The 23,495-nt window shown below is 35.4% G+C and overlaps 1 protein-coding gene across 2 annotated transcripts in view; it reads left to right on the top strand.

Moving 5' to 3' along the window:
- Positions 1-18,368, top strand: part of LOC110287097 (complement factor H-like) — a 693,631-nt gene extending 675,263 nt beyond the window's left edge. The window contains exons 1-6 of one of the 2 annotated variants that reach the window (XM_021153967.2): positions 3,405-3,559; positions 5,673-5,867; positions 6,803-6,979; positions 8,822-9,004; positions 11,522-11,704; positions 14,560-18,368. In XM_021153967.2, the coding sequence (XP_021009626.1) occupies positions 3,487-3,559; positions 5,673-5,867; positions 6,803-6,979; positions 8,822-9,004; positions 11,522-11,704; positions 14,560-14,780 (1,032 nt within the window). In that variant the 5' untranslated portion in view covers positions 3,405-3,486 and the 3' untranslated portion in view covers positions 14,781-18,368. Of the gene's footprint in view, positions 1-3,404; positions 3,560-5,672; positions 5,868-6,802; positions 6,980-8,821; positions 9,005-11,521; positions 11,705-14,559 lie in introns of those variants that run through there. The other variant, XM_021153834.2, reaches the window with a different exon arrangement.
- Positions 18,369-23,495: the final 5,127 nt, after the last annotated feature.

The raw sequence follows: 23,495 nt of genomic DNA, 5'->3' as shown, positions 1-23,495 counted from the left end.
ATAGCAGAATACCATTAGTAATCATTTCATTAATGACTGCTTCTATTCCTTTAGGGGATATGGGGCTGTTTAGATCATTAATCTGATAGTGATTTAACTTTAGTACCTCGTATCTGTCTAGAAAGTTGTCCATTTCATCCAGGTTTTCCAGTTTCTTTGAGTATAGCCTTTTGTAGAAGGATCTGATGATGATTTGGATTTCCTCAGGTTCTCTTGTTATGTCTCTCTTTTCATTTCTGATGTTGTTAATTAGGATACTGTCCCTATGCCCTCTAGTTATTCTGGCCAAGGGTATATCTATCTTGTTGATTTTCTCAAAGAACCAACTCCTGGTTTGGTTAATTCTTTGCATAGTTCATTTTGTTTCCACTAGGTTGATTTCAGTCCTAAGTTGGATTATTGCCTACTGTCTATGCCTCTTAGGTGAATTTGTTTCCTTTTGTTCTAGAGATTTTAGGTGTGCTGTCAAGCTGCTAGTGTGTGCTCTCTCTAGTTTCTTTTTGTTGGCACTCACGGTTGTCTCCCTTTGTGGTTTCTTTATTGTTTGTACTTCCATTTTTAGATCATGGATGGTTTTGTTCAATTCTATCACCTGTTTGGTTGTGTTTTCCTGTAATTACTAAAGGGGTTTTTGTGTTTTGTGAAATTGCCAAGCTTCAGTAAGGCAAAAGAAACTGTCAATAAGACAAAAAGGCCACCAAAAGATTGGGAATGGGTCTTTACCAATCCTAAATCAGATAGAGGAATAATATCCAATATATATAAAGAACTCATGAAGATGGATTCCAAAAAATCAAATAACCCTATTTAAATAATGGGGTACAGAGCTAAACAAAGAATTCTCAACTGAAGAATATCAAATGGCTGAGAAGCACCTGAAAAATATGTTCAACATCCTTGGTCATCAGGGAAATGCAAGTAAAAACAACCCTGAGATTCCATTTCACTCTAGTCAGAATGGCTAAGATTAAAAATTTAGGTGACAGCAGATGCTGGTAAGGATGTGGAAAAAGGGAAAGACTCCTCCATTGTTGGTGGGATTGCAAGCTGGTAAAAACACTCTGGAAATCAGTCTGGCGGTTCCTCAGAAAATTGGACATAATACCGGAAGATCCAGCAATTCCTCTCCTGGGCATATACCCAGAAAATGTTCCAACTTGTAATAAGGACACATGCTCTATCATGTTAATAGCAGCCTTATTTATAATAGCCAGAAGCTGGAAAGAACCCAGATGTCCCTCAACAGAAGAATGGATACAGAAAATGTGGTACATTTACTCAATCAAGTACTACTCAGCAATTAAAAACAATGAATTCATGAAATTATTAGGCAAATGGATTGATCTGGAGGATATCATGCTGAGTGAGGTAACCCAATTACAAAAGAACACACATGATATACACTCACTGACAAGCAGATATTAGCCCAGAAACTTAGAATATCCAAGATTCAATTTAATAAGCTCATGAAACTCAAGAAGAAGGAAGACCAAAGTGTGGATACTTCTTTCCTCCTTAGAATGGGGAACAAAATACCCATGGAAGGAGTTACAGAAACAAAGTTTGAAGCTGAGATGGAAGGAAGGACCATCCAGAGACTTCCCCACCTGAGTATCCATCCCATATATAATCACCAAACCCATACACTATAAGATTTAGCTGACAGGACGCTGATATAGTTCTCTCTTGTGAGTCTATGCCAGTGCCTGGTAAATACAGAAGTGGATGCTCACACTCATCTATTGAATGGAACACGGGGCCTCTAATGATGGAGCTAGAGAAGGTACCCAAGGAGCTGAAGGGGTTTGCAACCCTATAAGAGGAACAACAATATGAACTAACCAGTATCCCCCAGAGCTGGGTCTCTAGTTGCATATGCAGCAGAGGATGGCCTAGTCAGCCATCAATGGGAGGAGAGGCCCTTGCTTTTCCGAAGATCATATGCCCCATTACAGGGGAATGCCAGGGCCTGGAAGTGGGAGTGGTTGGGTTGGGGAGCAGGGCGGGGAGAGTGTATAGGGGGCTTTGGGGATAGCATTTGAAATGTAAATGAAGAAAATATCTAATAAATTAAAATAAAAAATAGGTAGATAGATAGATAAATAAATAAATAAAAGTAAATGTAGATTCATCGCAGAAAAAACTGTAACCCATGGCTTTCCAATAACATTCCAATAGTAAATAATGTTGATATTCAATAAAAATGATTGCATTACATTAAATGGACTTTTTTCAGTGCAAAGGAGGAAACAATCAGCAAAGAGCATAAACAACCTATAGAATAGAAGAAAAATTTTCTAGCTGTTCATAGGATATGGGGATAATGTACAGAATATACAATGGGTTTTTAAAATTAACCAACAAAATGACAAATATTTCACTCAAAAAATGGGTTAATGACTTGAGTATGCAAATTTAAAACATGTTCACTTGCACTGAAGACTCCTGCTTCCAAATCTTCACATGTGAGTTCACATCCTGATGTAACTACAGGATGGAGGAAAGTAAGGACAGGCCATTGCCAGAGTAGTAGGAGGGGTGAGCAATGGTAAGGTGAAAAGCAGGATACAAATGACCTGACAGGATAAAGGGAAAAAAGTAAGATGCCCCTAATGAGGGAGAGGTGAAAGAAATAAATACATGAGGAAGAAAACTAAAATAACCATAATAATGTATGGGAAATTCATAAAAAAATACTATCAACTCCTGACCAAATTGTGTAGGTCTATACACATATATAATACACATGATATTATTATGTACATGTGTATTATTATGTTAACATATTTTTAAATAAATTTTTATATTCTATGCTGGCAATGCTCCCTCCAAGTTCCAAAGACCATCTGATAAATACAGTAACACTAGGCAAGAGACATATGCTTGTGAGTTGTTGGTCAAAGTTGTCTTATAGAACCCAAAACATAACAGACTATTTGTATTGTATATGGTGGAAGATAAATACATATTGCTGAAGGCACAATATATTTCATCACATGACCTAAAGTACCCTAACCAAGAAGTGTTCTGAATGTCTCCTAACGGAGGACTAGCATTCATGGTACCAGCAGTTGCCATATAAAGTTTCAAAGAAGAAAATCAACCAACATTCCTAACCAAATATCCTGCCTATAAGAAAGAGGAAAGGAAATGTAATCTCTCCTCCTCTTTTTTGAATAGTTCAGTTTGATTGGCTAGGATACTCACACCAAAAATAAATAAATAAATAAATAAATAAATAAATAAATAAATAAAATGAAAAATAAATAGTATTATATTGCTAAATACATAATAAATGTGAGTGCTGAATGTTAGTGTAAAATGCCTATTGGACATTGTTTATTTGTTTTGCCCCTCCCTTGTGAACTTTGATATTTACCAAACTAGGTTCCAGAAATGCACTGAAACAGAAAGTCATGCACAGCAGTTTTAACAACAGGGTTCCCAGAAGCACCACCAGGATTGGAGTGCTCTAGGCTTTAGAGGATGGGGTTCTGTCGCCTGTTGCTCTTAGCTATTGTTCTCCTAACCTCATGGTTCTCTACTGCCAAAGGTGAAGGTAAGCAGAAAGAGATGTGACAAAAACACATTCTGTTTTGTATATGAAAATATTTTTGATTTATTTTATTTTTAGTAAAGCATTAAAATGGAACATAAACGACAGCATGTTTTAAGTAAAAATAATGAAACATTTTGAAGGGTAAAAACCAGTCCACGTATGGAAATAGTTTCTGATAGGGAACAAAGAGGAGAAATTAAATAAAAGGAGGTACTTTCATCTGTTTTCTAAACTTCAAAGTGTTGTTAGCCTCAAATGCAATTTAGAAAGAACAAAATATATTATTTTAAAATGCATAAAAAATAAATGTAACAAGATGAATTTTCAAAATGAACTGCAACCTAAATAAACAGAGCCACTGACAAGACAAGGCTCCACACAGACACTAAACATTCCTGAATCTGTGTGCGGTTGACTTCCTTTTCACAGATCAGATGCCTTTTAACTTCATAGCCATTAAAATGAGTAACTTTTTCCATTTCAACCAAATGTATCTTCTTATCAACTGGAAATGTCTTATATAAAACAATGAGGAATACTTTTATGTTTGACATCACATCTATGGAGTCACAAATGATGCTTTAAACAAGGGGTGGGATTCTGAAATTTAGTCATTGCACTTGAATAGTTTCAAAAAGATTTTATTTTGCTATTTTTTGTTTTTGCTAATCTTCACATATAAGTAAGGGTTATTTAGAGAGGGATTCAGGTCTCAGTTAAGTGAAAAATAGGAACAAGATCATTACGTTTGTTTTGAGATCCACCCTAAAAAATTTTCAACATTGTTTCAGAGATTTAAATTCATTTTATTGGATTAACACATTTCACTGAGAGGTAATCAGAGGAAAGAAGTCACAGAATGAGACAAAAAGAAATTACCCTGCTAAACAACAGGAAATGTTTGCTTGTTTCCTTGTTTTCAACTTAAATTTTTTTCTGAGTTTACCCTTACATTTTGTCCCTACAAACTATCTATACATACCTCCTTGTTCTCTAAATTATGGCCTCTTTAGTAGATGTTATTGAATATATATACATATATTTTTTTCCAAAATACAGTTAGCTATAGTCACACACTTTTATTTGTAGATACTAAGTGTCTGGTATGTTGTACAGTCTGGAAAATGACCTACAGTAGTCAAACTTATAATTTTAACTCAGTGGAACAAGTCACGGTTAAAGAATAAGTAGCAGTTAAGAAGTTCATGAATACGTGAAAGATTAGCAAACAGACAGGCAGACAAGCAGACACAGAGACAGGCAGACAAAGACACAGAGAAAGAGAGAGAGAGAGAGAGAGAGAGAGAGAGAGAGAGAGAGAGAGAGAGAGAGAGAGAGAGCATCTAGGACCGTTAATTTATAGCAGCTATCTGGACTTCCCCTCTGAGAGTCCTTTTGGATAGCACATTTAAGCAATGGAACAGATAACAACAGATATAGGTCACATGAACAAACTGGTTCTCACAATTTCCAGCAGAATCTGACTGGAAAAGTTGAAACAGTAATCTGAAGTGTCCAGTTGCTTTTCCTTCGAAGATAACTTTGGCACGACTGATCTTTTAGGTTTTTTCTCTACTCTTGCTCAGAATCTGAATGGGGTCCTCTAGCTGGTTGCCTTAGACATGCTTCCTCAATTTCTGTAAGATATCTGACAGGCAATTTGATGATTCAAATTTCTGTTACTTTTACTTTTTACTTGGAAGTCTCATACAATGAGACATGGCTTTGCCTATTGGAACTCCACATGGCTTACATTTTTAAAAAGTTTCACTCTTCTATTTCTTAAGGTTATTCTGGAATCCAATTTGATGTGTGTGTCCTATAGTGAAGATATTTGTAAGCCCACATCAGAATCTGTAGGAAAACAATCATTTTCCATTTTGTAGTGGGTAGTTGAGTAAAGGAAGCCTGACAAGGGAGGTAAACATTCGTAGCCAGGGACATCACTGATGTGTATACTCAGTGTTAGGGGACTGGTGTAGAAGGGGTTTTGAAAGGGTTTGGGATATACTTGGACAATAGTAGCAATGTTATTCACAAAAGACAAAACATATACAAATAAGTGTATGCTTAATAATTATTAACAATTATTTATCTTTCTTCTTTTTCCAAGTGAGCCTTTGTGATTTTCCAAAAATAAGACATGGAATACTATATGATGAAAAGAAAAATGAGCCCTTTTCCCCTGTTCTTAGTGGGAAGATTTTATACTACTCCTGTGAATATAATTTTGCATCTCCATCAAACTCCTTCTGGACTCGCATCACTTGCACAGAATCAGGATGGTCACCAACTCCGAAGTGTCTCAGTGAGTAAACACCCATCCTTAGATGAACACTAATCCATGAAAGAGAAGAACATGTAGGAAGGGAAACTGGTATCTGGAAAATCACAGAGTTACGCTGGAGAAGGGACAGACAGTCTGCCTTTTAGGAGCTATATTCTCCTCAGGAAAATCCAATGGAGAACATTGTCAACAGGTAGTCTACAGAAGAAAAGTATGAATTGAAAGCTGGTCATAAATATATTTGACTATTAACAGCTCTTGTCAAACATGTGCTTATTAGCAGTATGGCCATTCTTTTTTTAAGGAAAAAAATCATTTTGTTATCCACTGCTTTTGAATTATCTTTTCCCTTAAATGTTCCATAGCGAAACATTTTACTATTCTGTTTTCCAAAACTTATTTCATCCTTAGACTTGTTATCTATAACATATGAATCCTTAAGTAAATTATGCAAACCCCACAACTATGGTTTTTTGAAAAAAAGACAAAAAAAAAAAAAAAAAACCAAAGCAAGGAAACAAGATAGATCAGTGAAGAAGCAGCTTACAAGAGTCATTATTTGTTGAAGAAAGAATTTTTAAAAGTATATCATAGCTATTTTATAAAGAGAAGTTTTTCAGTGAAAAATATTTTATTCAAAAATTATTTCAAAAGACCATGAATATGGGCCTTGTTCAGTAGACAAGATCCTTCATCTATAAAGAGAAATACCAGCATTCAGACATACAGAACCCACATAAAATGGACAGTGGCCATTTACAATCCCAGCACTTGGGATGTGGTGACATGGCACTCCTGGGGAAAACTCCCTATCTAGACCAACTGGAATTGGCAGGCTTCAGGAACTTCATTTGAATAGTTTATTTAGGTTGTGTCATTCATTGAAAATATTTTAATATGCAACCTAACTTTCTATTAACTTTCCTCCTATTGTGAATTGACCCTTTTCTCCTTAGGGCTATGCTTCTTTCCTTTTGTGGAAAATGGTAATTCAACATCTTCAGGTCAAACCCATGTAGAAGGTGACATTGTACAAGTGGTCTGCAATCAAGGCTACAGCCTTCAGAATAATCAGAGCACCATCACCTGTGCTGAAGAGGGCTGGTCCATTCCCCCCAAATGCATTTCCACCAGTACGTTCAAAAACATTGTTCTCTCCTATCCTTCAATGATCTGTAATACTTACAATCAAGTTTACTGTTATGGATTAAAGTTTTCTTATGGGTTTACCATTAGGCATTTGGATTTAAGTTACAGTGTGTCTTAAGTACCAAAATTTCTTGACCTTACAACCATGATTAGAGGAATACAGGAAGTGGTCAAAGAGATAAAGTAAAGGAGTAAACTGAGTTATAAATATGAATTGCAATTTGGACATTTTGATCCCAAAAGAAGCTGAGAAGAAGGCCAGTGAAATTATTTATCTTTTAAATTGATCACTATTTTGGCAAGGAATTTCTGGTATTATCATCAGCATTGTAAATCATGCATGTCAGAAAATGAATGCTACTGTTTTATCCCTGATGATACATATTATTTTCTATTAAAGTTTCTATTAAAGTTTCATTACCTGTAAAGCTAATGGTCCCTGACACTGCTGCACTTATCTTCATCCTACAGTGTTGCCATCTTTTCTTTGATGATTTTTGTGTTTGGAGTGAGACTACTACTACTTAAGGTCTCTAATTAGTCCTTTTGTATTTTTTGATGCTTGTTTTATTTTTAGTTACAAATATCATGTGTGAAAAGCTTTTCAAATATCATTTCATTTATTAAATATAATTAAACATCCCCAAATATTCTGTCAGCTTTAAATCTTTGATTTTCTAGTTATTAAAGACACTTTGATAATAATACCTCATTAAATTCCCATTGAATTAATTCTATTTTATTTTTCTTTTTATGTAGCATAACATATATTCAGAAAAAAGTTTTCAAAACAGAGCACAATCTAAATTCCCAAATCCTTTGTACTTTCAGTTTTAACCCTACAAATGTTTAAGAAAGAAAATGGTGGGTGGCAATAGAACAGCAATTAAGGGAACTGACTACTCTTACAGAGAACCGTGCTTGAGTACTCTGGTCCCAAATACCAGCTCACAACTCCCTGTATCTCCATTTCTAGATGTTCTAATGACATCTTCTTACATTTTTGGATATCATGAGTTCAGGCATTCAGGAGCACACATTTGGGAGAATAATGCTGCACATAACAAAAAAAAAATTTTTAATTTGTTTTGTCATTTATATTTTCTTATTCATTCACTTAACATCTGGTCACAGATCCCCCTTTCCCATTTCAGCCTTCAACCCCCCCCCCATTGCCCCCTTGTCTTCTCCTCACAGAGAATGTGCCCACCCCTCCACCATGGCCACCAGCCCACCCTTGCACTGGTAATGATTTTCAGCATGGCTGTTATTCTTGTTGAAAAAGAAAGCAGTCGGGTTTAATTACATAGAATATGTTTATAAACATAAGTTGATAACATTTATTGGAGAAAAACAAGAAAACTCTTTCTTTGGCATTAGAACTCTTTAAAAAGTCATGTATTACTTTTGTTGAATTTCTTCCTCTGGCTGCCATAACAGATCACTGTAAACTTGGTGTCATAGAAAATTACAAATCTGTTCCCTTATGGTTTAGCAGACCAGAGATACAAAAGTAGTGTCTGCGGGCTGCAGACAAACTGTTGCCCTGAATGGTTTCTTTATTTTGTTCCCAACAAGTATTCTATCCACATGCCTTCTCTAGTCACATAGCTACTTGCTTTGTTTGATGAGGGCCATCTTCCTCCAACTTCATATTGAGGAGTTTGCCATAGTTTAACAATTTCTCCTCAATATACATACCTCTGTCATTGTATTATAGTCAAAGTAGAAATCACTAAAGTCTTGTTTAACACTGTACTCTTTTTGGTTCTGCTGGAGTCTGTAATTTGACTTGATTCTCAAACATTTGAATCTTGTCTTCTTAGATCCAACAGGGAAATGTGGGCCCCCTCCACCTATTGACAATGGAGACATCACCTCCTTGTCGTTACCAGTATATGCATCATTATCATCAGTTGAATATCAGTGCCAGAAGTATTATCTACTTAAAGGAAATAAGGCAATAACATGTAGAAATGGAACGTGGACTGAGCCACCAACCTGTATATGTAAGTACCTTATTCTCATAGATTATAGGAGATTCAGTTTTATAACATGGATATTTTTCTGTTTATAACATTCACAAAATGAAAGTACTGTTTTGCTTAATGCTTCAGTGCCAAACATCAGCATGTGAGCAAAACAAGATTAATAGATTCTCTTTATAAAAACCACCTGTCAAATAAAATTGTGCATGTATTCTTTATAATTTTTCACTAACATGTATTAATGTCCACAAAACGTTGGAGCCAGTATGATATCCTATGCCTGTTGTCTCAGTCAGTGTTCAATTTATGTGAAGAGACACTATGACCATGACAAATCTTTTAAAAGAAATCATTTGTTGTGGATTCCTTACAATTTCAGATTTAGTAAACTATCATCATGTTTGGTAGCAAAAGTAGACATGATGGTGAAGAAGTAGGTGAGCATTCAACATCTGGCTGTGCAGGCAGCAGGAAGAGAAAGGCATACTTCTTCTAAAAAGGCTACTCCAACTCCAGAAATGCTGTAGCACCTAGTCCTTTTTGAGTACCACCAGTTCCAAATGAGTAATCTATATGTGAGTCTATGGTGGCCATTATTTTTCAAGTCACCACACCTGTATACATCTTGCATTTATTAAATTCATACAATGTTCTCTTAGATAAGACAACTAACTTCTACTAATTCATTTATTCTAGAGAAATTTTAGTCTTTCTTTTCACTCTGTAAGAACCCAATGTACTTGTCTTCCTTGTTTGGTTGATTTCACTTAATATCTTCCAATGCCCTTTTCTTTTCTTTTCTTTTCTTTTCTTTTCTTTTCTTTTCTTTTCTTTTCTTTTCTTTTCTTTTTCAGAGTATTACTTGTTGCTTTATTTTTTTAACTGTTATTTGGTAGCTTATTTTTTATTTTTATTTTTTTCTTAGGTATTTTCTTTATTTACATTTCAAATGCTATCCCAAAAGTTCCCTATAGCGCCCCCCACTTCCCTACCCACCTACTCCCACTTCTTGGCCCTGGCATTCCCCTGTACTGGCCAATGCCCTTTTCTAACTAAAAAAATAAAATGTATCTTTAATATCTGAACAATATTTCACATTTAAGTATGCTACATTGTCTTTATAAACTCACCAATTGGTATTAGTTGAGACAGTTTTTTCATCTTAGCTATGTTCATGTAGCAGTTTACAGTAAATATATACAAGCAGGTTGAGAAGGTTAATTTTGTTTCCTTTGGATACATAAAAAAGATGAATATAAGAACAATATATGTAAAATCTAGTTTTATATTTTAAAGAAATCTCAATTATTATCTATTGTTATCCTCAACGTCATATTTCCATCAACAGCTTATGAGTTTTTCACTATAAACTTGAGCATATGTAATTTTAAGGGCTCCTTTCTCTAATGCTAGTTTAACTGAGAGACAAGGTAACTTATTATGGCTTGGTAGTGAAACGACAACTAATAGTATTAATGTGTTTTTTGGTTTTGTTTCCTACTTAGGGTCGTGTTTATTGTTGTTGTTGATGCTGTTGTTGCTGTTGTTGTTTTCTGGGGTTTTTTGAGAAGTATCTATTCATTGATCCAATTTTGGTTGACATATTGTTTCTCAAAATGCATTTGTACCACAGACTGTCAGTTCACCTAAAAAATATCAACAAACTGAAATCATGATTAATTATTTAAATATAATTTAAGACTGATATGGAGCAAAGCTGTTTCAAACAAGATACAATCAATTTACTAAAAATGGTATTGTAACTTCCATCAGACCAACCAGTCCAAGAGCAATCAAATCAAATCAAATCAAATCAAAACAAAACAAAACAAAACAACAATTTAGAAAAAAAGGAAAACAAAACTAAGCCAAATAAAATTTATTTTCATTTCTTTAAGTTATCTTGACATAGGATAACACTGTAAAAGATATGTAAATACCTGGAAACAAATAATAGACAACCATTTACTCTGATTCAACTGGCTGCCAATTTCTGAGTTGTGTTGATTATGCTCTGTGCTATGTATAAGAACCTCATTGTGATAAAATCCATGGGTCAAGGTTTGCTTTTTGCCTTGTGGCTTGGAGTCCTATTGAAACACGTAGTGTCCAAACCAATGAAATATTTCTGTGTTTGTTTCCTTGATTTCAGACTTTTCCTGTGTCCTCACAAGAGCACTCAGTAGTCTAAAAGAAAAACATATAGCACAATATTATAAACTTAGATGAGTTTTGAATTTCTTTGCTAGAATTTTCAATGTCTCATCTCTTCATGTAATGTTTACTAAATGTTTATGTCCAAGCATTTCATATATACTTAGCAAAAGTATAACAGAGATGTCTATGCTTATTTTGACCCTATCAGAAACCCAGAAAGCCTCATAAGCATTCTTTAGCATTAGAAGTTTTAAAGTCTTATTTACAAATGTATTTCTACAAAAATAGTAAAAAATATATAGGGTCATATACTATCAAGTTTCTTTTTAAAAATGCTATAATTTGACTTGATTGTCAAACATTCAAATTTTGCCTTCTTAGACCCAACAGAGAAATGTGGGCCTCCTCCACCTATTGACAATGGAGACATCANCTCCTTGTCATTACCAGAATATGAACCATTATCATCAGTTGAATATCAGTGCCAGAACTATTATGTACTTAAGGGAAAGAAGACAATAACATGTAGAAATGGAAAGTGGTCTGAGCCACCAACCTGTTTGTGTAAGTACCTTATTCTCATAGATTACAGGAGATTCTGGTTTATATTATGGATATTTTTCTGTTAATAATAGAACATTCACAAAATAAATGTATTGTTTGATCAGTGCTTCAGTGCCAAACAATAGCATGTGATAAAAGCAAAGATTATTAGATTCTTTTTATAAAAACCATCTGTCAAATAAAATTGTGCATGTTGTTCTTTATAATTAAGCTTTTACTAACATGCATTAATATCCATGAAACTGGGCACCAGCATGATATTCTATACCTATTGTCTTAGTCAGTGTTCTATTACTGTGAAGAGACACTATAATCATGGAAACTCTTAGAAAAGAAAGCATTTGTTGGGAATAGCTTATAATTTCAGAGATGTAGACTACTATCATGGCACAGAGATAAGCATGATGGAGGAGAAGTAGCTGAGCATAATACAGCTGACTCTGCAGGCAGCACGAAGAGATAGACATATTTCTTCTAACAAGGCTATACCAACTCCAACAAGGCCATACCTCCTAATCTTTTTTGAGTATCAACAGTCCCCAATGAATAAGCAATATGTGAGCCCATGGAATCCATTCTTTTTCAAATCAACCTATATACATCTTGTATTTATTAAGTCCATACAACATGTGCCGCCCTTAAACAAGACTACTAAATTTTATTAATCACTGTCATGCATTTTAGAGATAGTTTAGTCTATCTTTTCATTCCGTGAGAAAGAACACTAAGTAGTTGTCTTTCTGTGTTTGGTTTATTTCACTTAGTGTCCTCCAATGCATTTTTCTAACTAAAATATATCTTTAATGTCTAACAAAATTTCACATTTAAGTATACCATGTTGTCTTTATAAATTCACCAATTGGTACTAGTTCAGACCGGTTTTTTCATCTTATCTATAGTCATGATTGCAATAAGCATATACATGCAGGTTGAGGAGGTTCATTTTATTTCCTTTGAGTAAATACAAAGAAAATAGCATATAGCAAAAATGTATGTACAATCTATTTTTAAATTTTTAAGAAATCACAGTTGTCATCTATAGTAGTTTCACTTAGTCACATTACCTTAAGAGCTTATGAGTTTTTCACCACACATTCATGATCATCTGTAATTATAAGGGCTACTTTCTCTAATGCTGTTCTGAGTGGCAAGGTATCTTACTATAGCTTTAGCCAAAAAAAAAAAAAAAAATGGCAGCTAATGATATTAAGGTTTTATTTTTTTTTTCCTACTCAGGTTCTTGTGTATTTTTTTGAGACGTATCTATAAATTTATACAATTTTGGCTGGCTTATTTTTCTTTTAAAATGCATTTTATCATAGGCGAATTACAGTTTATTTAAAAGTTATCAACAAACTGAAATCCTAATCAATTATTTAACTATAATTTAAGACAGATATAGTGCAAAGCCATTTTAAGAACTATATAAGCCAGGCATGCTGGCACACTCCTTTATTCCCAGCACTTGGGAGGCAGAGGCAGGCGGATTTCTGAGTTCGAGGCCAGCCTGGGTTACAGAGTGAGTTCCAGGACAGCCAGGGCTATACAGAGAAACCCTGTCTCGGGGAAAAAAAAAACTATATGTATAGTCTTGCCAAGATTATATTCCCTAGTACAGGGTAATGCCAGGGCCAGGAACCAGGAGGAGTGGGTGGGTTGAGGAGCAGGGCCAGGGGAAGATATAGGGGACTTTGAGAGAGGAAACTAGGAAAGGGGATAGCGTTTGAAATGTAAATGAAGAAAATATCTAATAAAAATTTTTAAAAAGAAAGATACAGTCAATTTAGGGGAAGTATTCCTATAACTTCTAACAAGGACCAAATCAATCAAATCAAAACAAATAAAACAAATCCAAATCCAACCACAAACAAAAAAAAATGAATTTTAAATTTTTTGTTTCCTTGACATAAAACATCCCTATAAAAGGTATGTACATACCTAGAAAAATACAATAGACAATCATTTACTCTGATTCTACTGGCTAATTATTTCTTAGTTGTATTGATTATGCTCTGTGCTATCTACAAGTATGTGATGAAATCCATGGGTCAAGGTTTGCTCTTTGCCTTATGATTTGGAGTTCCTTCCAAACATCCAGTGTCCAAAACCAACGAAATGTTTCCCTGTTGGGTTTTCCTGTATGTTCAGTGGTTTGTTATTGCATCAGTGTCTTTGACCAACTTTTAGTTGAATTTGCCCAGAAAGACAGAGAGTATCAAATTTTAATCACCTCCATATGGATATTAATTATCTTTATATCATTCATTGAATATGACATCAGTTCTATAACATAAGTTTTTGGAAAGTCTTTTAAGATCAGTTAACTGCAGATACATAGATCAGTATTCAAATCACTCTTCTCATTCATTGGCGTGATCATAGAGTTCTGGTTACTGTGGGGCTCATGATGTATGTTGAAATCAGTTATTACGATGTCTCCAGATTTTCCTTTCTGCTCTAGTTCCAGTTGTCTACTCATTCTATTGTACCTCCATACAAATTTGAGATTTTTACTCCTATAAGAATGAAAAATGTTATTGCTATTTCAGGATGGGTTCATAGAGTCTGATAGTTTCCATAGGAGATGCGGACACTTCAATATTTATTCTTACAACCTATTAATATAGGAGATTTCTCCATTTTTGTCTTTTCAAATTCTTTTACCAGTTAACTAATATTATGATTAAAGCTCTCACTACTTTTGTTAAATTCATAGCTGAATTAATTTTTGAAATTACTTATAACAACACTGAACTTATAGTTACATCTCAGAGAAATGGAATTCATCTATAGATAAGGGGTGATTTCTTTAGGTTTATGTATTACTCAATGAACTCTGGTCATTTTTCTTTCAGCTGCATGTGTAATATCAGAAGCCATTATGGAAAGACATAACATACGTCTCAAATGGAGACAAAGCGAAAAGATTTATGTTCATTCAGGAGAGGATATTGAGTTTGAATGTAAATATAGATATAGAAAAGCAAAAGGATCACTGCCATTTCGTACACCGTGTATTAATGGTAAAGTCAATTATCCCACTTGTATGTTAAATCACAATACGTTTATTCATTGATTTTATTGTTTGCACGTTTGCGTTTTTTATTTGTTTGTTTGTTTGCTTGCTTGCTTGTTTTTGTTTTTCAAGACAGGGTTTCTCTGTGTAGCCCTGGAACTCACTCTGTAGATCACACTGGCCTCAAACTCAGAAATCGGCCTGACTCTGCCTCCCAAGTGCTGGCATTAAAGGCATGCACCACCACTGCCTGCTGATTTTATTGTTTAGAAATGCACATGAATATTACTGCTACAGTTTCAACTTCCATTTGAAGTATTAACTCATTTCTTCTCATAAATATAAACTTTTTTGTTATATGGTGATTAATTTGTAAATTTAAAGACTATTGCCAAAATGCAAAAGCAGTAATACAAAACTCCTAATCCAAAATATGATATGTCCAAGGACAAACTATGTCAAACAAGAAAATTTGATGTATGTTTTTCAGCATTGTTTTTCTATTCAGAACTTCCTCAGATTTTTCTGGATACCTTTTGATGTAACGTTTTGATTTATAATGAATGAAAGATATATTGACTCAATTCTTCAAATTAGTATTGTTTCTGAATCATGTAACAACCAAACTATCATATATTATAGTACTAATGCATATAATTAAAAACTATATAATACTTTCATATCAAAAAAATCTAAGGAACGTCTTGCATATGAACTTCTAATATTTGATACATTGAAATAATTAAAGGTTCAAGCAATTATGCAGAGGGATTAAAATTTTCACTAGGTGTATCATTCTATTACTGCAATAATATTGACATTAAAAACTATAAATATTTGGTATCACTTATATACAGGCAATGAGTACTGCATTAGGCAGGATTTTATTGCTATAAAGAGACATATTAGCCAACTCTTATGAGGAATAATATTTAATTGGGGTTGGCTTATAAGTTAACATATTTAGTCCATTGTCATCATGGTGGAAAGCTTCGCAATGTCCAGGTAGACATGATGTTGAAAAAGAAGCTGAGAATTTTACATCTTAATCCACAATCAGAAGACAATGTGCCACAATGAGCATAGTATGAGCATGGGAAAGCTCAAAACCTTAACTTCTCAACTGCTCTGAGTGCAGAGGGTCCTCTAGGATGTATTGTGATATGGAGTCCTCAAAGAAGGAGACCATCTAGGAGTCTTCCCAAGCAGCAAAGACCAGGTAGAGGGAACAGACGTGACTGAAGGAAGGGAATGTCATTCGGGAGGGCAGGTGATTTGGTGGGTGATGGGTCCCCAGTCTACCAGGCTCCCAGCAGCAGCTCTGGGACTGGAGGAGAGGGATTGAGGGAATTTCTTATCAACTGCTCTGAGTTCAACAAGTCCTCTAAGATGGATTGGGATATGGAGTCTTCACGGGAGCAAACCAACTAGAAGTCTGCCCCAGCAGCAAGGACCAGGAGAAAGGTGATAGTCACACCTAGACATAACTGTTCTACATACAATGGCAACTGCATTATTAATTTAGAACAGAATAGAACTTTTGTGGTCATTCTGTTATTATAACAAACTTAAAGAAAACCATTGGTAGTCTCTTAATTGATATTAGCGCTCGTAATTAGGAAATAGAGGAAATTGAAAAAAAAACAGAAATATGTGTACATATGCATTTTTAAGAAAACACAACCAAAGCACTCATTTTAACTATAATCCTTGTTGTTTCTCAAGTAGGTTATATGGCCTTAGCTGACATCTTTGTTAAGGTGCTATACCTGTCAAGAGACCCCATGACCATTGTAACTCCTAGAAAGGAAAAACCTTTAATTGGGATCAGTTTTCTCTTTCAGAGTTTTTACCATTATCATCATGATGTGAAGCATGGAAACTTGCAGGCAGAAATGGTATTGGAACTGAGAGCTTTTATATCATGATCCTCAGGCAAAAGAAGGATACAGTGTAACACTGGACATAGCTTGATCATAGCCCTAAAAACATGTCCACACCGTGACATACTTCTTCCAACAAGACTACACCTGGTCCAAAAAGGCCATATATCCTAATAGTACCACACCTAATGTGCCAGGATTTACTAACACATGATATATGTGGGCCATTCTTACTTAATCACCACATCTGGTATTTATAACTACATACGTTTACTATTCATTTTGTATTTCCTCCACCTTCTGCAAGCACCTCAGCATGTCTTAGCTTTTTTCCTGGAGGAATGACTCATACTTTCATTCCTGAAAGGTCTGTGCTCTTTGTCATGTTCCCTGAATAAGGCCATGGTAAATTCTCATGGTCCTTCATCACAGGACATTTTAGCACCAAGAGGCACCCCAAATATCCTCTGCATGCCAGACTTAATTTCCTTGCCTCTATTGTGGAGTTGCAATACAATTTTCCCATGTAATATTGGAACTATCAACCCTCTTACAATTGTTATTTCTTTCTTAGCCTGTTTGTTAAAAAAAAATTAGAAGCCCCACAGTTACCATACAGAAGTCAGAACTTCTGGGTCAGTTCAATATTTGTTGTGGCTCCTTGCAGGAGCATTCTCTACTCTGGAAACAAAACTACTAAGATATCAGAACTTATGGCCTCAGGAACAGAAATCATTTAATTCCTAAACATTCACTAGGGGTGAGAGTGGTTTTCTGATTCCTACCCCTTGATTCTTGACCCATGAATATTGGCTACAAGGGACACCATACCATATATTAGATGAATACTCAAAACATATTCTGCCCTCTCGAGAACACTGCAACAGCTCTCCCAGCTGCTGCCAATTAATTTCACACTACATCTGCAGATTCACGAGGCCTTTTTATCTCTCCATCAGGCTACTTGCTACAGAATAATGAGTAATAAGGAATATGGAATAATGAGGAATAAGGAATAAGATCAATGGATCTTATTGATCTTATTCCTTATTCCAGAATAAGGAGTAATAAGGAGTAATAAGGAATATGGAATAATGAGGAATAAGGAATAAGATCAATGGATTCTAATAGGATCATGGGTCTTAGTCAGATACAAAACTGTGTAGAATACCAAGATGGTGAATAAGGTATTCTTTAAGTCCACAGATAGTCATTTTGCCAGAGGTATTGTTTTCAGGAGAGGCAAATCGATAACCAAAATAAGTATCTACTCCAGGAAGACAATAAAGTTTACTTTCCACAAAAGGAGTGTCCAATATCAGTCCACCTGTCACCAGGTTGCTGGCTTAACTCCACTGGGAATGGTGCCACATCAGGATTTCAGTATTGGTCTATGCTGTAGGCAGATTTGACACTAAGAACAAAACTATAGCCAGAGCTGCCTTAATGAGTGGAAGTTCATGTTATCAAGTCCATGTATATATACTTCATCTTTTCACCATCTCCACTTTGTTCATGGGCACATTGGACAATTATAGGGATGTCTATGAAAAGAAGCTGTCTATCCACAGAATGGGGCATTGATTATTGAACTCCTCCTCAGCTAACGTCATTTATTGAACATTTTCATGGGACACAAGTTTCTTCACAACCTCTTACAATTTGGAGAGATCTTTCCACATGTATCTTATTTTCCAGATGTCCTTATCATCAATTTTCCAACCTTTCTCAAGCCCCATCCAACCAATAAATTAGCTAAAACCCATGAATCAGTGAACAAGTGTACATCTGACCATTTCTCTTTTCAAATGAAATGTATGACCATGTGTACTGTCTGAAGTTCTGCCCACTGTGCAGATTTCCCTTAACCCATGACTTTCAGCATTTCCAAAAGGGATTGTATCAGAGTACCTGACCACTTCTGGGTGGTGCCTGTATAAAATGCATAATCACTAGTAAACCAGGACCTAGTCTTCTCCTTCTCAGCCAATCAATTATAAGGAACACACCATGAAACTCTAGGTATACACTTTTCAGCTTACAACATTTTAACAGGAATAAAAATAATTTGTCCAACCTCAAGTAATTTACTTGTTCCAGCCTTCAGGATCTGCTCAGACCTAATTATGCATATATGACTTTCATTTGATAATAAATTGGTGCTGTGTACATCTTACTCTATGATTTGGTGGGTCAGATAACCCTTATCTCATATGTGCTCCCCAGGTCACATGATAACAAGAGCCCAATAGCAAACTAAGATCTGTCTTTCAAATGGAAAACAGCTTGTTTGCAGGTGATGGTAGAGCTTTGCTCCAAAATGCCAAAGGTCTATTCTGAAATTTACCTATGGGAACCTGCAACAGATTCCAAAGAGCACTCCTATCTGCCATTGACACCTCGAGTAGCATTAAGTCTTCTGGATCATATTGCCCAAGTAGTAGATCAGCCTGCACATCAGCCTAGAACTTTCAGAGAGATTTCTCCTGTTTTAGGCCTGATCCAAAGCTAGCAGTCACTTAGTATATGCACCAGAGTAATACACCTGAGTGAGGAGTGTGATTTCTCCAAACTGTAAATAGGCCCCCTAGAAGTTTTACTTCATTTTGTTGGTAAAAGAGAAAAGATACAATTTTTATAAATCCATCCTCTGCTACCCATATGTGTTAACAATGAGTTCAAAATGGTTACAACCTGTTGCTTACCTGATCCAATCAGCATGTCATCATTATAGTTCATCAATGTGACACTTTGAAGAATTTATAGATGATCAAGATACTTTTTGTCTGAAATAGTGTTCTGTTTATGTGAAGAAACACCAGACAATTATGTTCATTTTAAAAAAGAATCCAATTGAGGCTTGCTTAAATTCAGAGGTGTAGTCCATTATTGTCATAATGGAATGTGTGCCAGCATGCATACATTCATGGTACTGGAGAGGTCACTAAAATTCCTTCATGCATATCAGCGGACAACAAGAAAATAATGATATTGGGATTGGTTTGAGCATTTGAAACCCCAGTATCCTCCTCCAGTGTCACACTTCCTCCAACAAGGACATGCTTACTCCAATAAGGCTATTCTCCCTGGTGATCAAGCATTCAAATCCATGACCCTATGAGGGCCATTCTTATTCAAAGCATTGCACCTTCTTACTCAGTTATGACAATGATCCAGAGCATTAATATATCCTTGAGATAAAACTGAAGAGGTCTACTGCTGCCCTTGAGAACTGAAGGAAAATTGTTTCTGGTGGTCCTTGTGAACAGGTAGCAATAATCATTTATTTTCTAGATAAGTAGCTGTAGATCATTTATCAGGAGATGTGTTAATTTCCTCAAGTAAGGACAATATAGCTAGTCTAGTAGCCATATTTGGAGTCTCTACCTGATGGGTAAAAGAAGTATGGGTGATGGTTCATAGCATATCTGCTTTTATTTCTCCAATCAGCCCCAGCATGAAAGAGTCATCGTTCATGAAAAGTAACAGTGGATTATTCACAATCCCATCAAGGTTCTCTGCAGTAACAGAACTAGGATTAATCTCTCTCTTTCTCTCTCTCTCTCTCTCTCTCTCTCTCTCTCTCTCTCTCTCTCTCTCTCTCTCTCCCCTCTCTCTTCAACCTCTCTCTCTTCCCTTTCTCTCTCTACTTGTGTGTGTGTGTGTGTGTGTGTGTATCTTTCTATCTGTATCTGTGTGAGAAAAGTAGATCTATTAGAATGATTTACAGTCCAACTAATCGAACAAAGACTTTCTATGAATGGAAAGACAAAGAGTCTAGTAGTTACTCACTCCACAAGGCTCTAAGTCACATTTTGTATTTAGTAAACTCTGTAAACCCCAAAGAAGTGTGTTCTAAAGTCTCTGAAGGAATGAACATTTAAACTAGGCAAGGGAAAGCAATCAAAGAGCAAAATCTTCCTTTTTCCATGTCCTTAGACAGGCTTGCAGTAGATATGTGGTCCAGAATAAAGGTGTATCTTTCTTCCAGAATATCTAGATTAAAGACAAATGCTTTCTGCTTCAATAAAGAATACCCAAAATGAGACAACACTGAAGATAGAAATCCTAGGAAGGAAATCTGGAACCATAGATGCCACCATCAGCAACAGAATATAAGAGATGAAAGAGAGAATCTCAGGTGCAAAAGATTCCATAGAGAACATGGGCACAACAATCAAAGAAAATGCAAAATGCAAAAAGATCCTAACTCAAAACATCCAGGAAATCCAGGACACAATGAGAAGACCAAACCTACAGATAATAGAAGTAGATGAGAATGAAGATTTTTAACTTAAAGGGCCAGCAAATATCTTCAACAAAATTATAGAAGAAAACTTCNCAAACCTAAAGAAAGAGATGCCCATGANCATACAAGAAGCCTACAGAACTCCAAATAGACTGGAACAGAAAAAAATTTCCTCCTGTCACATAATATTAAAAACATCAAATGCACTAAAGAAAAATAGAATATTGAAAGCAGGAATGGTAAAAGGTCAGTAACATATAAAAGCAGGCCTATTAGAATGATACCAGAATTCTCACCAGAGACTATAAAAGCCAGAAGATCCTAGACAGATGTTATGTAGACCCTAAGAGAACACAAATGCCAGCCAGGCTACTATACCCAGCAAAACTCTCAGTTACCATAGATGGAGAAACCAAAGTATCCCATGATAAACCCAAATTCAAACAATATCTTTTCACGAATCCAGCACTTCAAAGGATAATAAAGGGAAAACATCAACACAAGGATGGAAACTACACCCTAGAAAAAGCAAGAAAGTAATCCTTCAACAAACCTAAAAGAAGGCAGCCGCAAGAACAGAATCCCAACTTTAACAACAAAACTAACAGGAAGCAACAATTACTTTTCTTTAAGTTTTCTTAACATCAATGGACTCAATTCCCCAATAAAAAGACATATACTAATAGACTGGCTGCACAAAAGGGATCCAACATTTTGTTGCTTACAGGAAACCCAACTCAAGGAAAAGGACAGACACTATTTCAGAGTGAAAGGCTGGAAAACAATTTTCCAAGCAAATAGACAAAAGAAACAAGCTGGAGTAGCCATTCTACTAACGAATAAAATTGACTTCCAACCCAAAGTTATCAAAAAAGACAAGGAGGGGCACTTCATATTCATCAAAGGTAAAATCTACCAAGATGAACTCTCAATTCTGAATGTCTATGCTCCAAATACAAGGGCAGCCACATTCATTAAAGAAACTTTAGTAAAGCTCAAAGCACATATTGCACATCACACAATAATAGTGGGAGACTTCAACACCCCACTCTCAACAATGGACAGTTTCTGGAAACAGAAAATGAGCAGAGACACATGGACACTAACCAAAGTTATGAAACAAATGGATTTAATAGATATCTACAGAACATTTTACCCTAAAACAAAAGGATATACGTTCTTCTCAGCACCTCCAAAATTGACCATATAATTGATCTCAAAACAGGCATCCAGAGATACAAAAATATTGATATTATACCATGCATCCTATCAGATCACTACGAACTAAGGCTGATCTTCAATAACAACATAAATAATGGAAAGCCAACATTCACGTGAAAAATGAACAACACTCTACTCAATGATTCCTTGGTCAAGGATGAAATAAAGAAAGAAATTGAAGACTTTTTAGAATTTAATGAAAATGAAACTACAACATATCCAAACTTATGGGACACAATGAAGGCAGTCCTATGAGGAAAACTCATCGTCCTGAGTGCCTCCAAAAAGAAACTCATGAGAGTGTACACTAGCAGCCTGACAGCACACCTAAAAGCTTGAGAACTAAAGGAAGCAAATTCACCCAAGAGGAGTAGATGGCAGGAAATAATCCAACTCAGGGATGAAATCAACCAAGTGGAAAGAAAAAGAACTATTCAAAAATCAACCAAACCAGGAGCTGGTTCTTTGAGAAAATCAACAAGATAGATAAACCCTTAGCCAGACTAACTAGAGGGCACAGGGACAGTGTCCTAATTAACAAAATGAAAAATGAAAAAGGAGACATAACAACAGAACATGAGGAAATCCAAAACATCATCAGATCCTACTACAAAAGGCTATACTCAACAAAACTAGAAAACTTGGATAAAATGGACAAATTTCTAGACAGATACCAGGTACCAAAGTTAATCAGGATCAGATTAATGACCTAAACAGTCCCATTTCCACTAAAGAAATAGAAGCAGTCATTAATAGTCTCCCAAACAAAAATAGCCCAAGACCAGATAGGTTTAGTATAGAGTTCTATCAGACCTTCAAAGAAGACCTAATTTCAACTCTTCTCAAACTATTCCACAAAATAGAAACAGAAGGTACTCTACCCAATTCATTCTATGAAGCCACAATTACTCTGATACCTAAAGCACACAAAGATCCAACAAAGCAAGAGAACTTTAGACCAATTTCTCTTATGAATATTGATGCAAAAATACTAAATAAAATTCTCACAAACCGAATCCAAGAACACATCAAAACAATCATCCATCATGAACAAGTAGTCTTCATCCCAGGGATGCACGGATGGTTTAATATATGGAAATTCATCAATGTAATCCACTATATAAACAAACTCAAAGACAAAACCACATGATTATCTCCTTAAATGCTGAGAAAGCACTTGACAAAATCCAACACCCATTCATGATAAAAGTCTTGGAAAGATCAGGAATTCAAGGCCCATACCTAAACATAATAAAAACAATCTACAGCAACAAGTAGTCAACATCAAACTAAATAGAGAGAAACTCGAAATAATCCCACTAAAATCAGGGACTAGACAAGGCTGCCCACTTTCTCCCTACCTATTTAATATAGTACTTGAAGTTTTAGCCAGAGCAATTTGACAACAAAAGGAGATCAAGG

This window comes from Mus caroli, chromosome 1, assembly GCF_900094665.2.
Source record: "Mus caroli chromosome 1, CAROLI_EIJ_v1.1, whole genome shotgun sequence".
NCBI lineage: Eukaryota > Metazoa > Chordata > Mammalia > Rodentia > Muridae > Mus > Mus caroli.
Note: the sequence above shows the minus strand (reverse complement) of the source record. Positions and strands in the feature narration are given on the sequence as shown.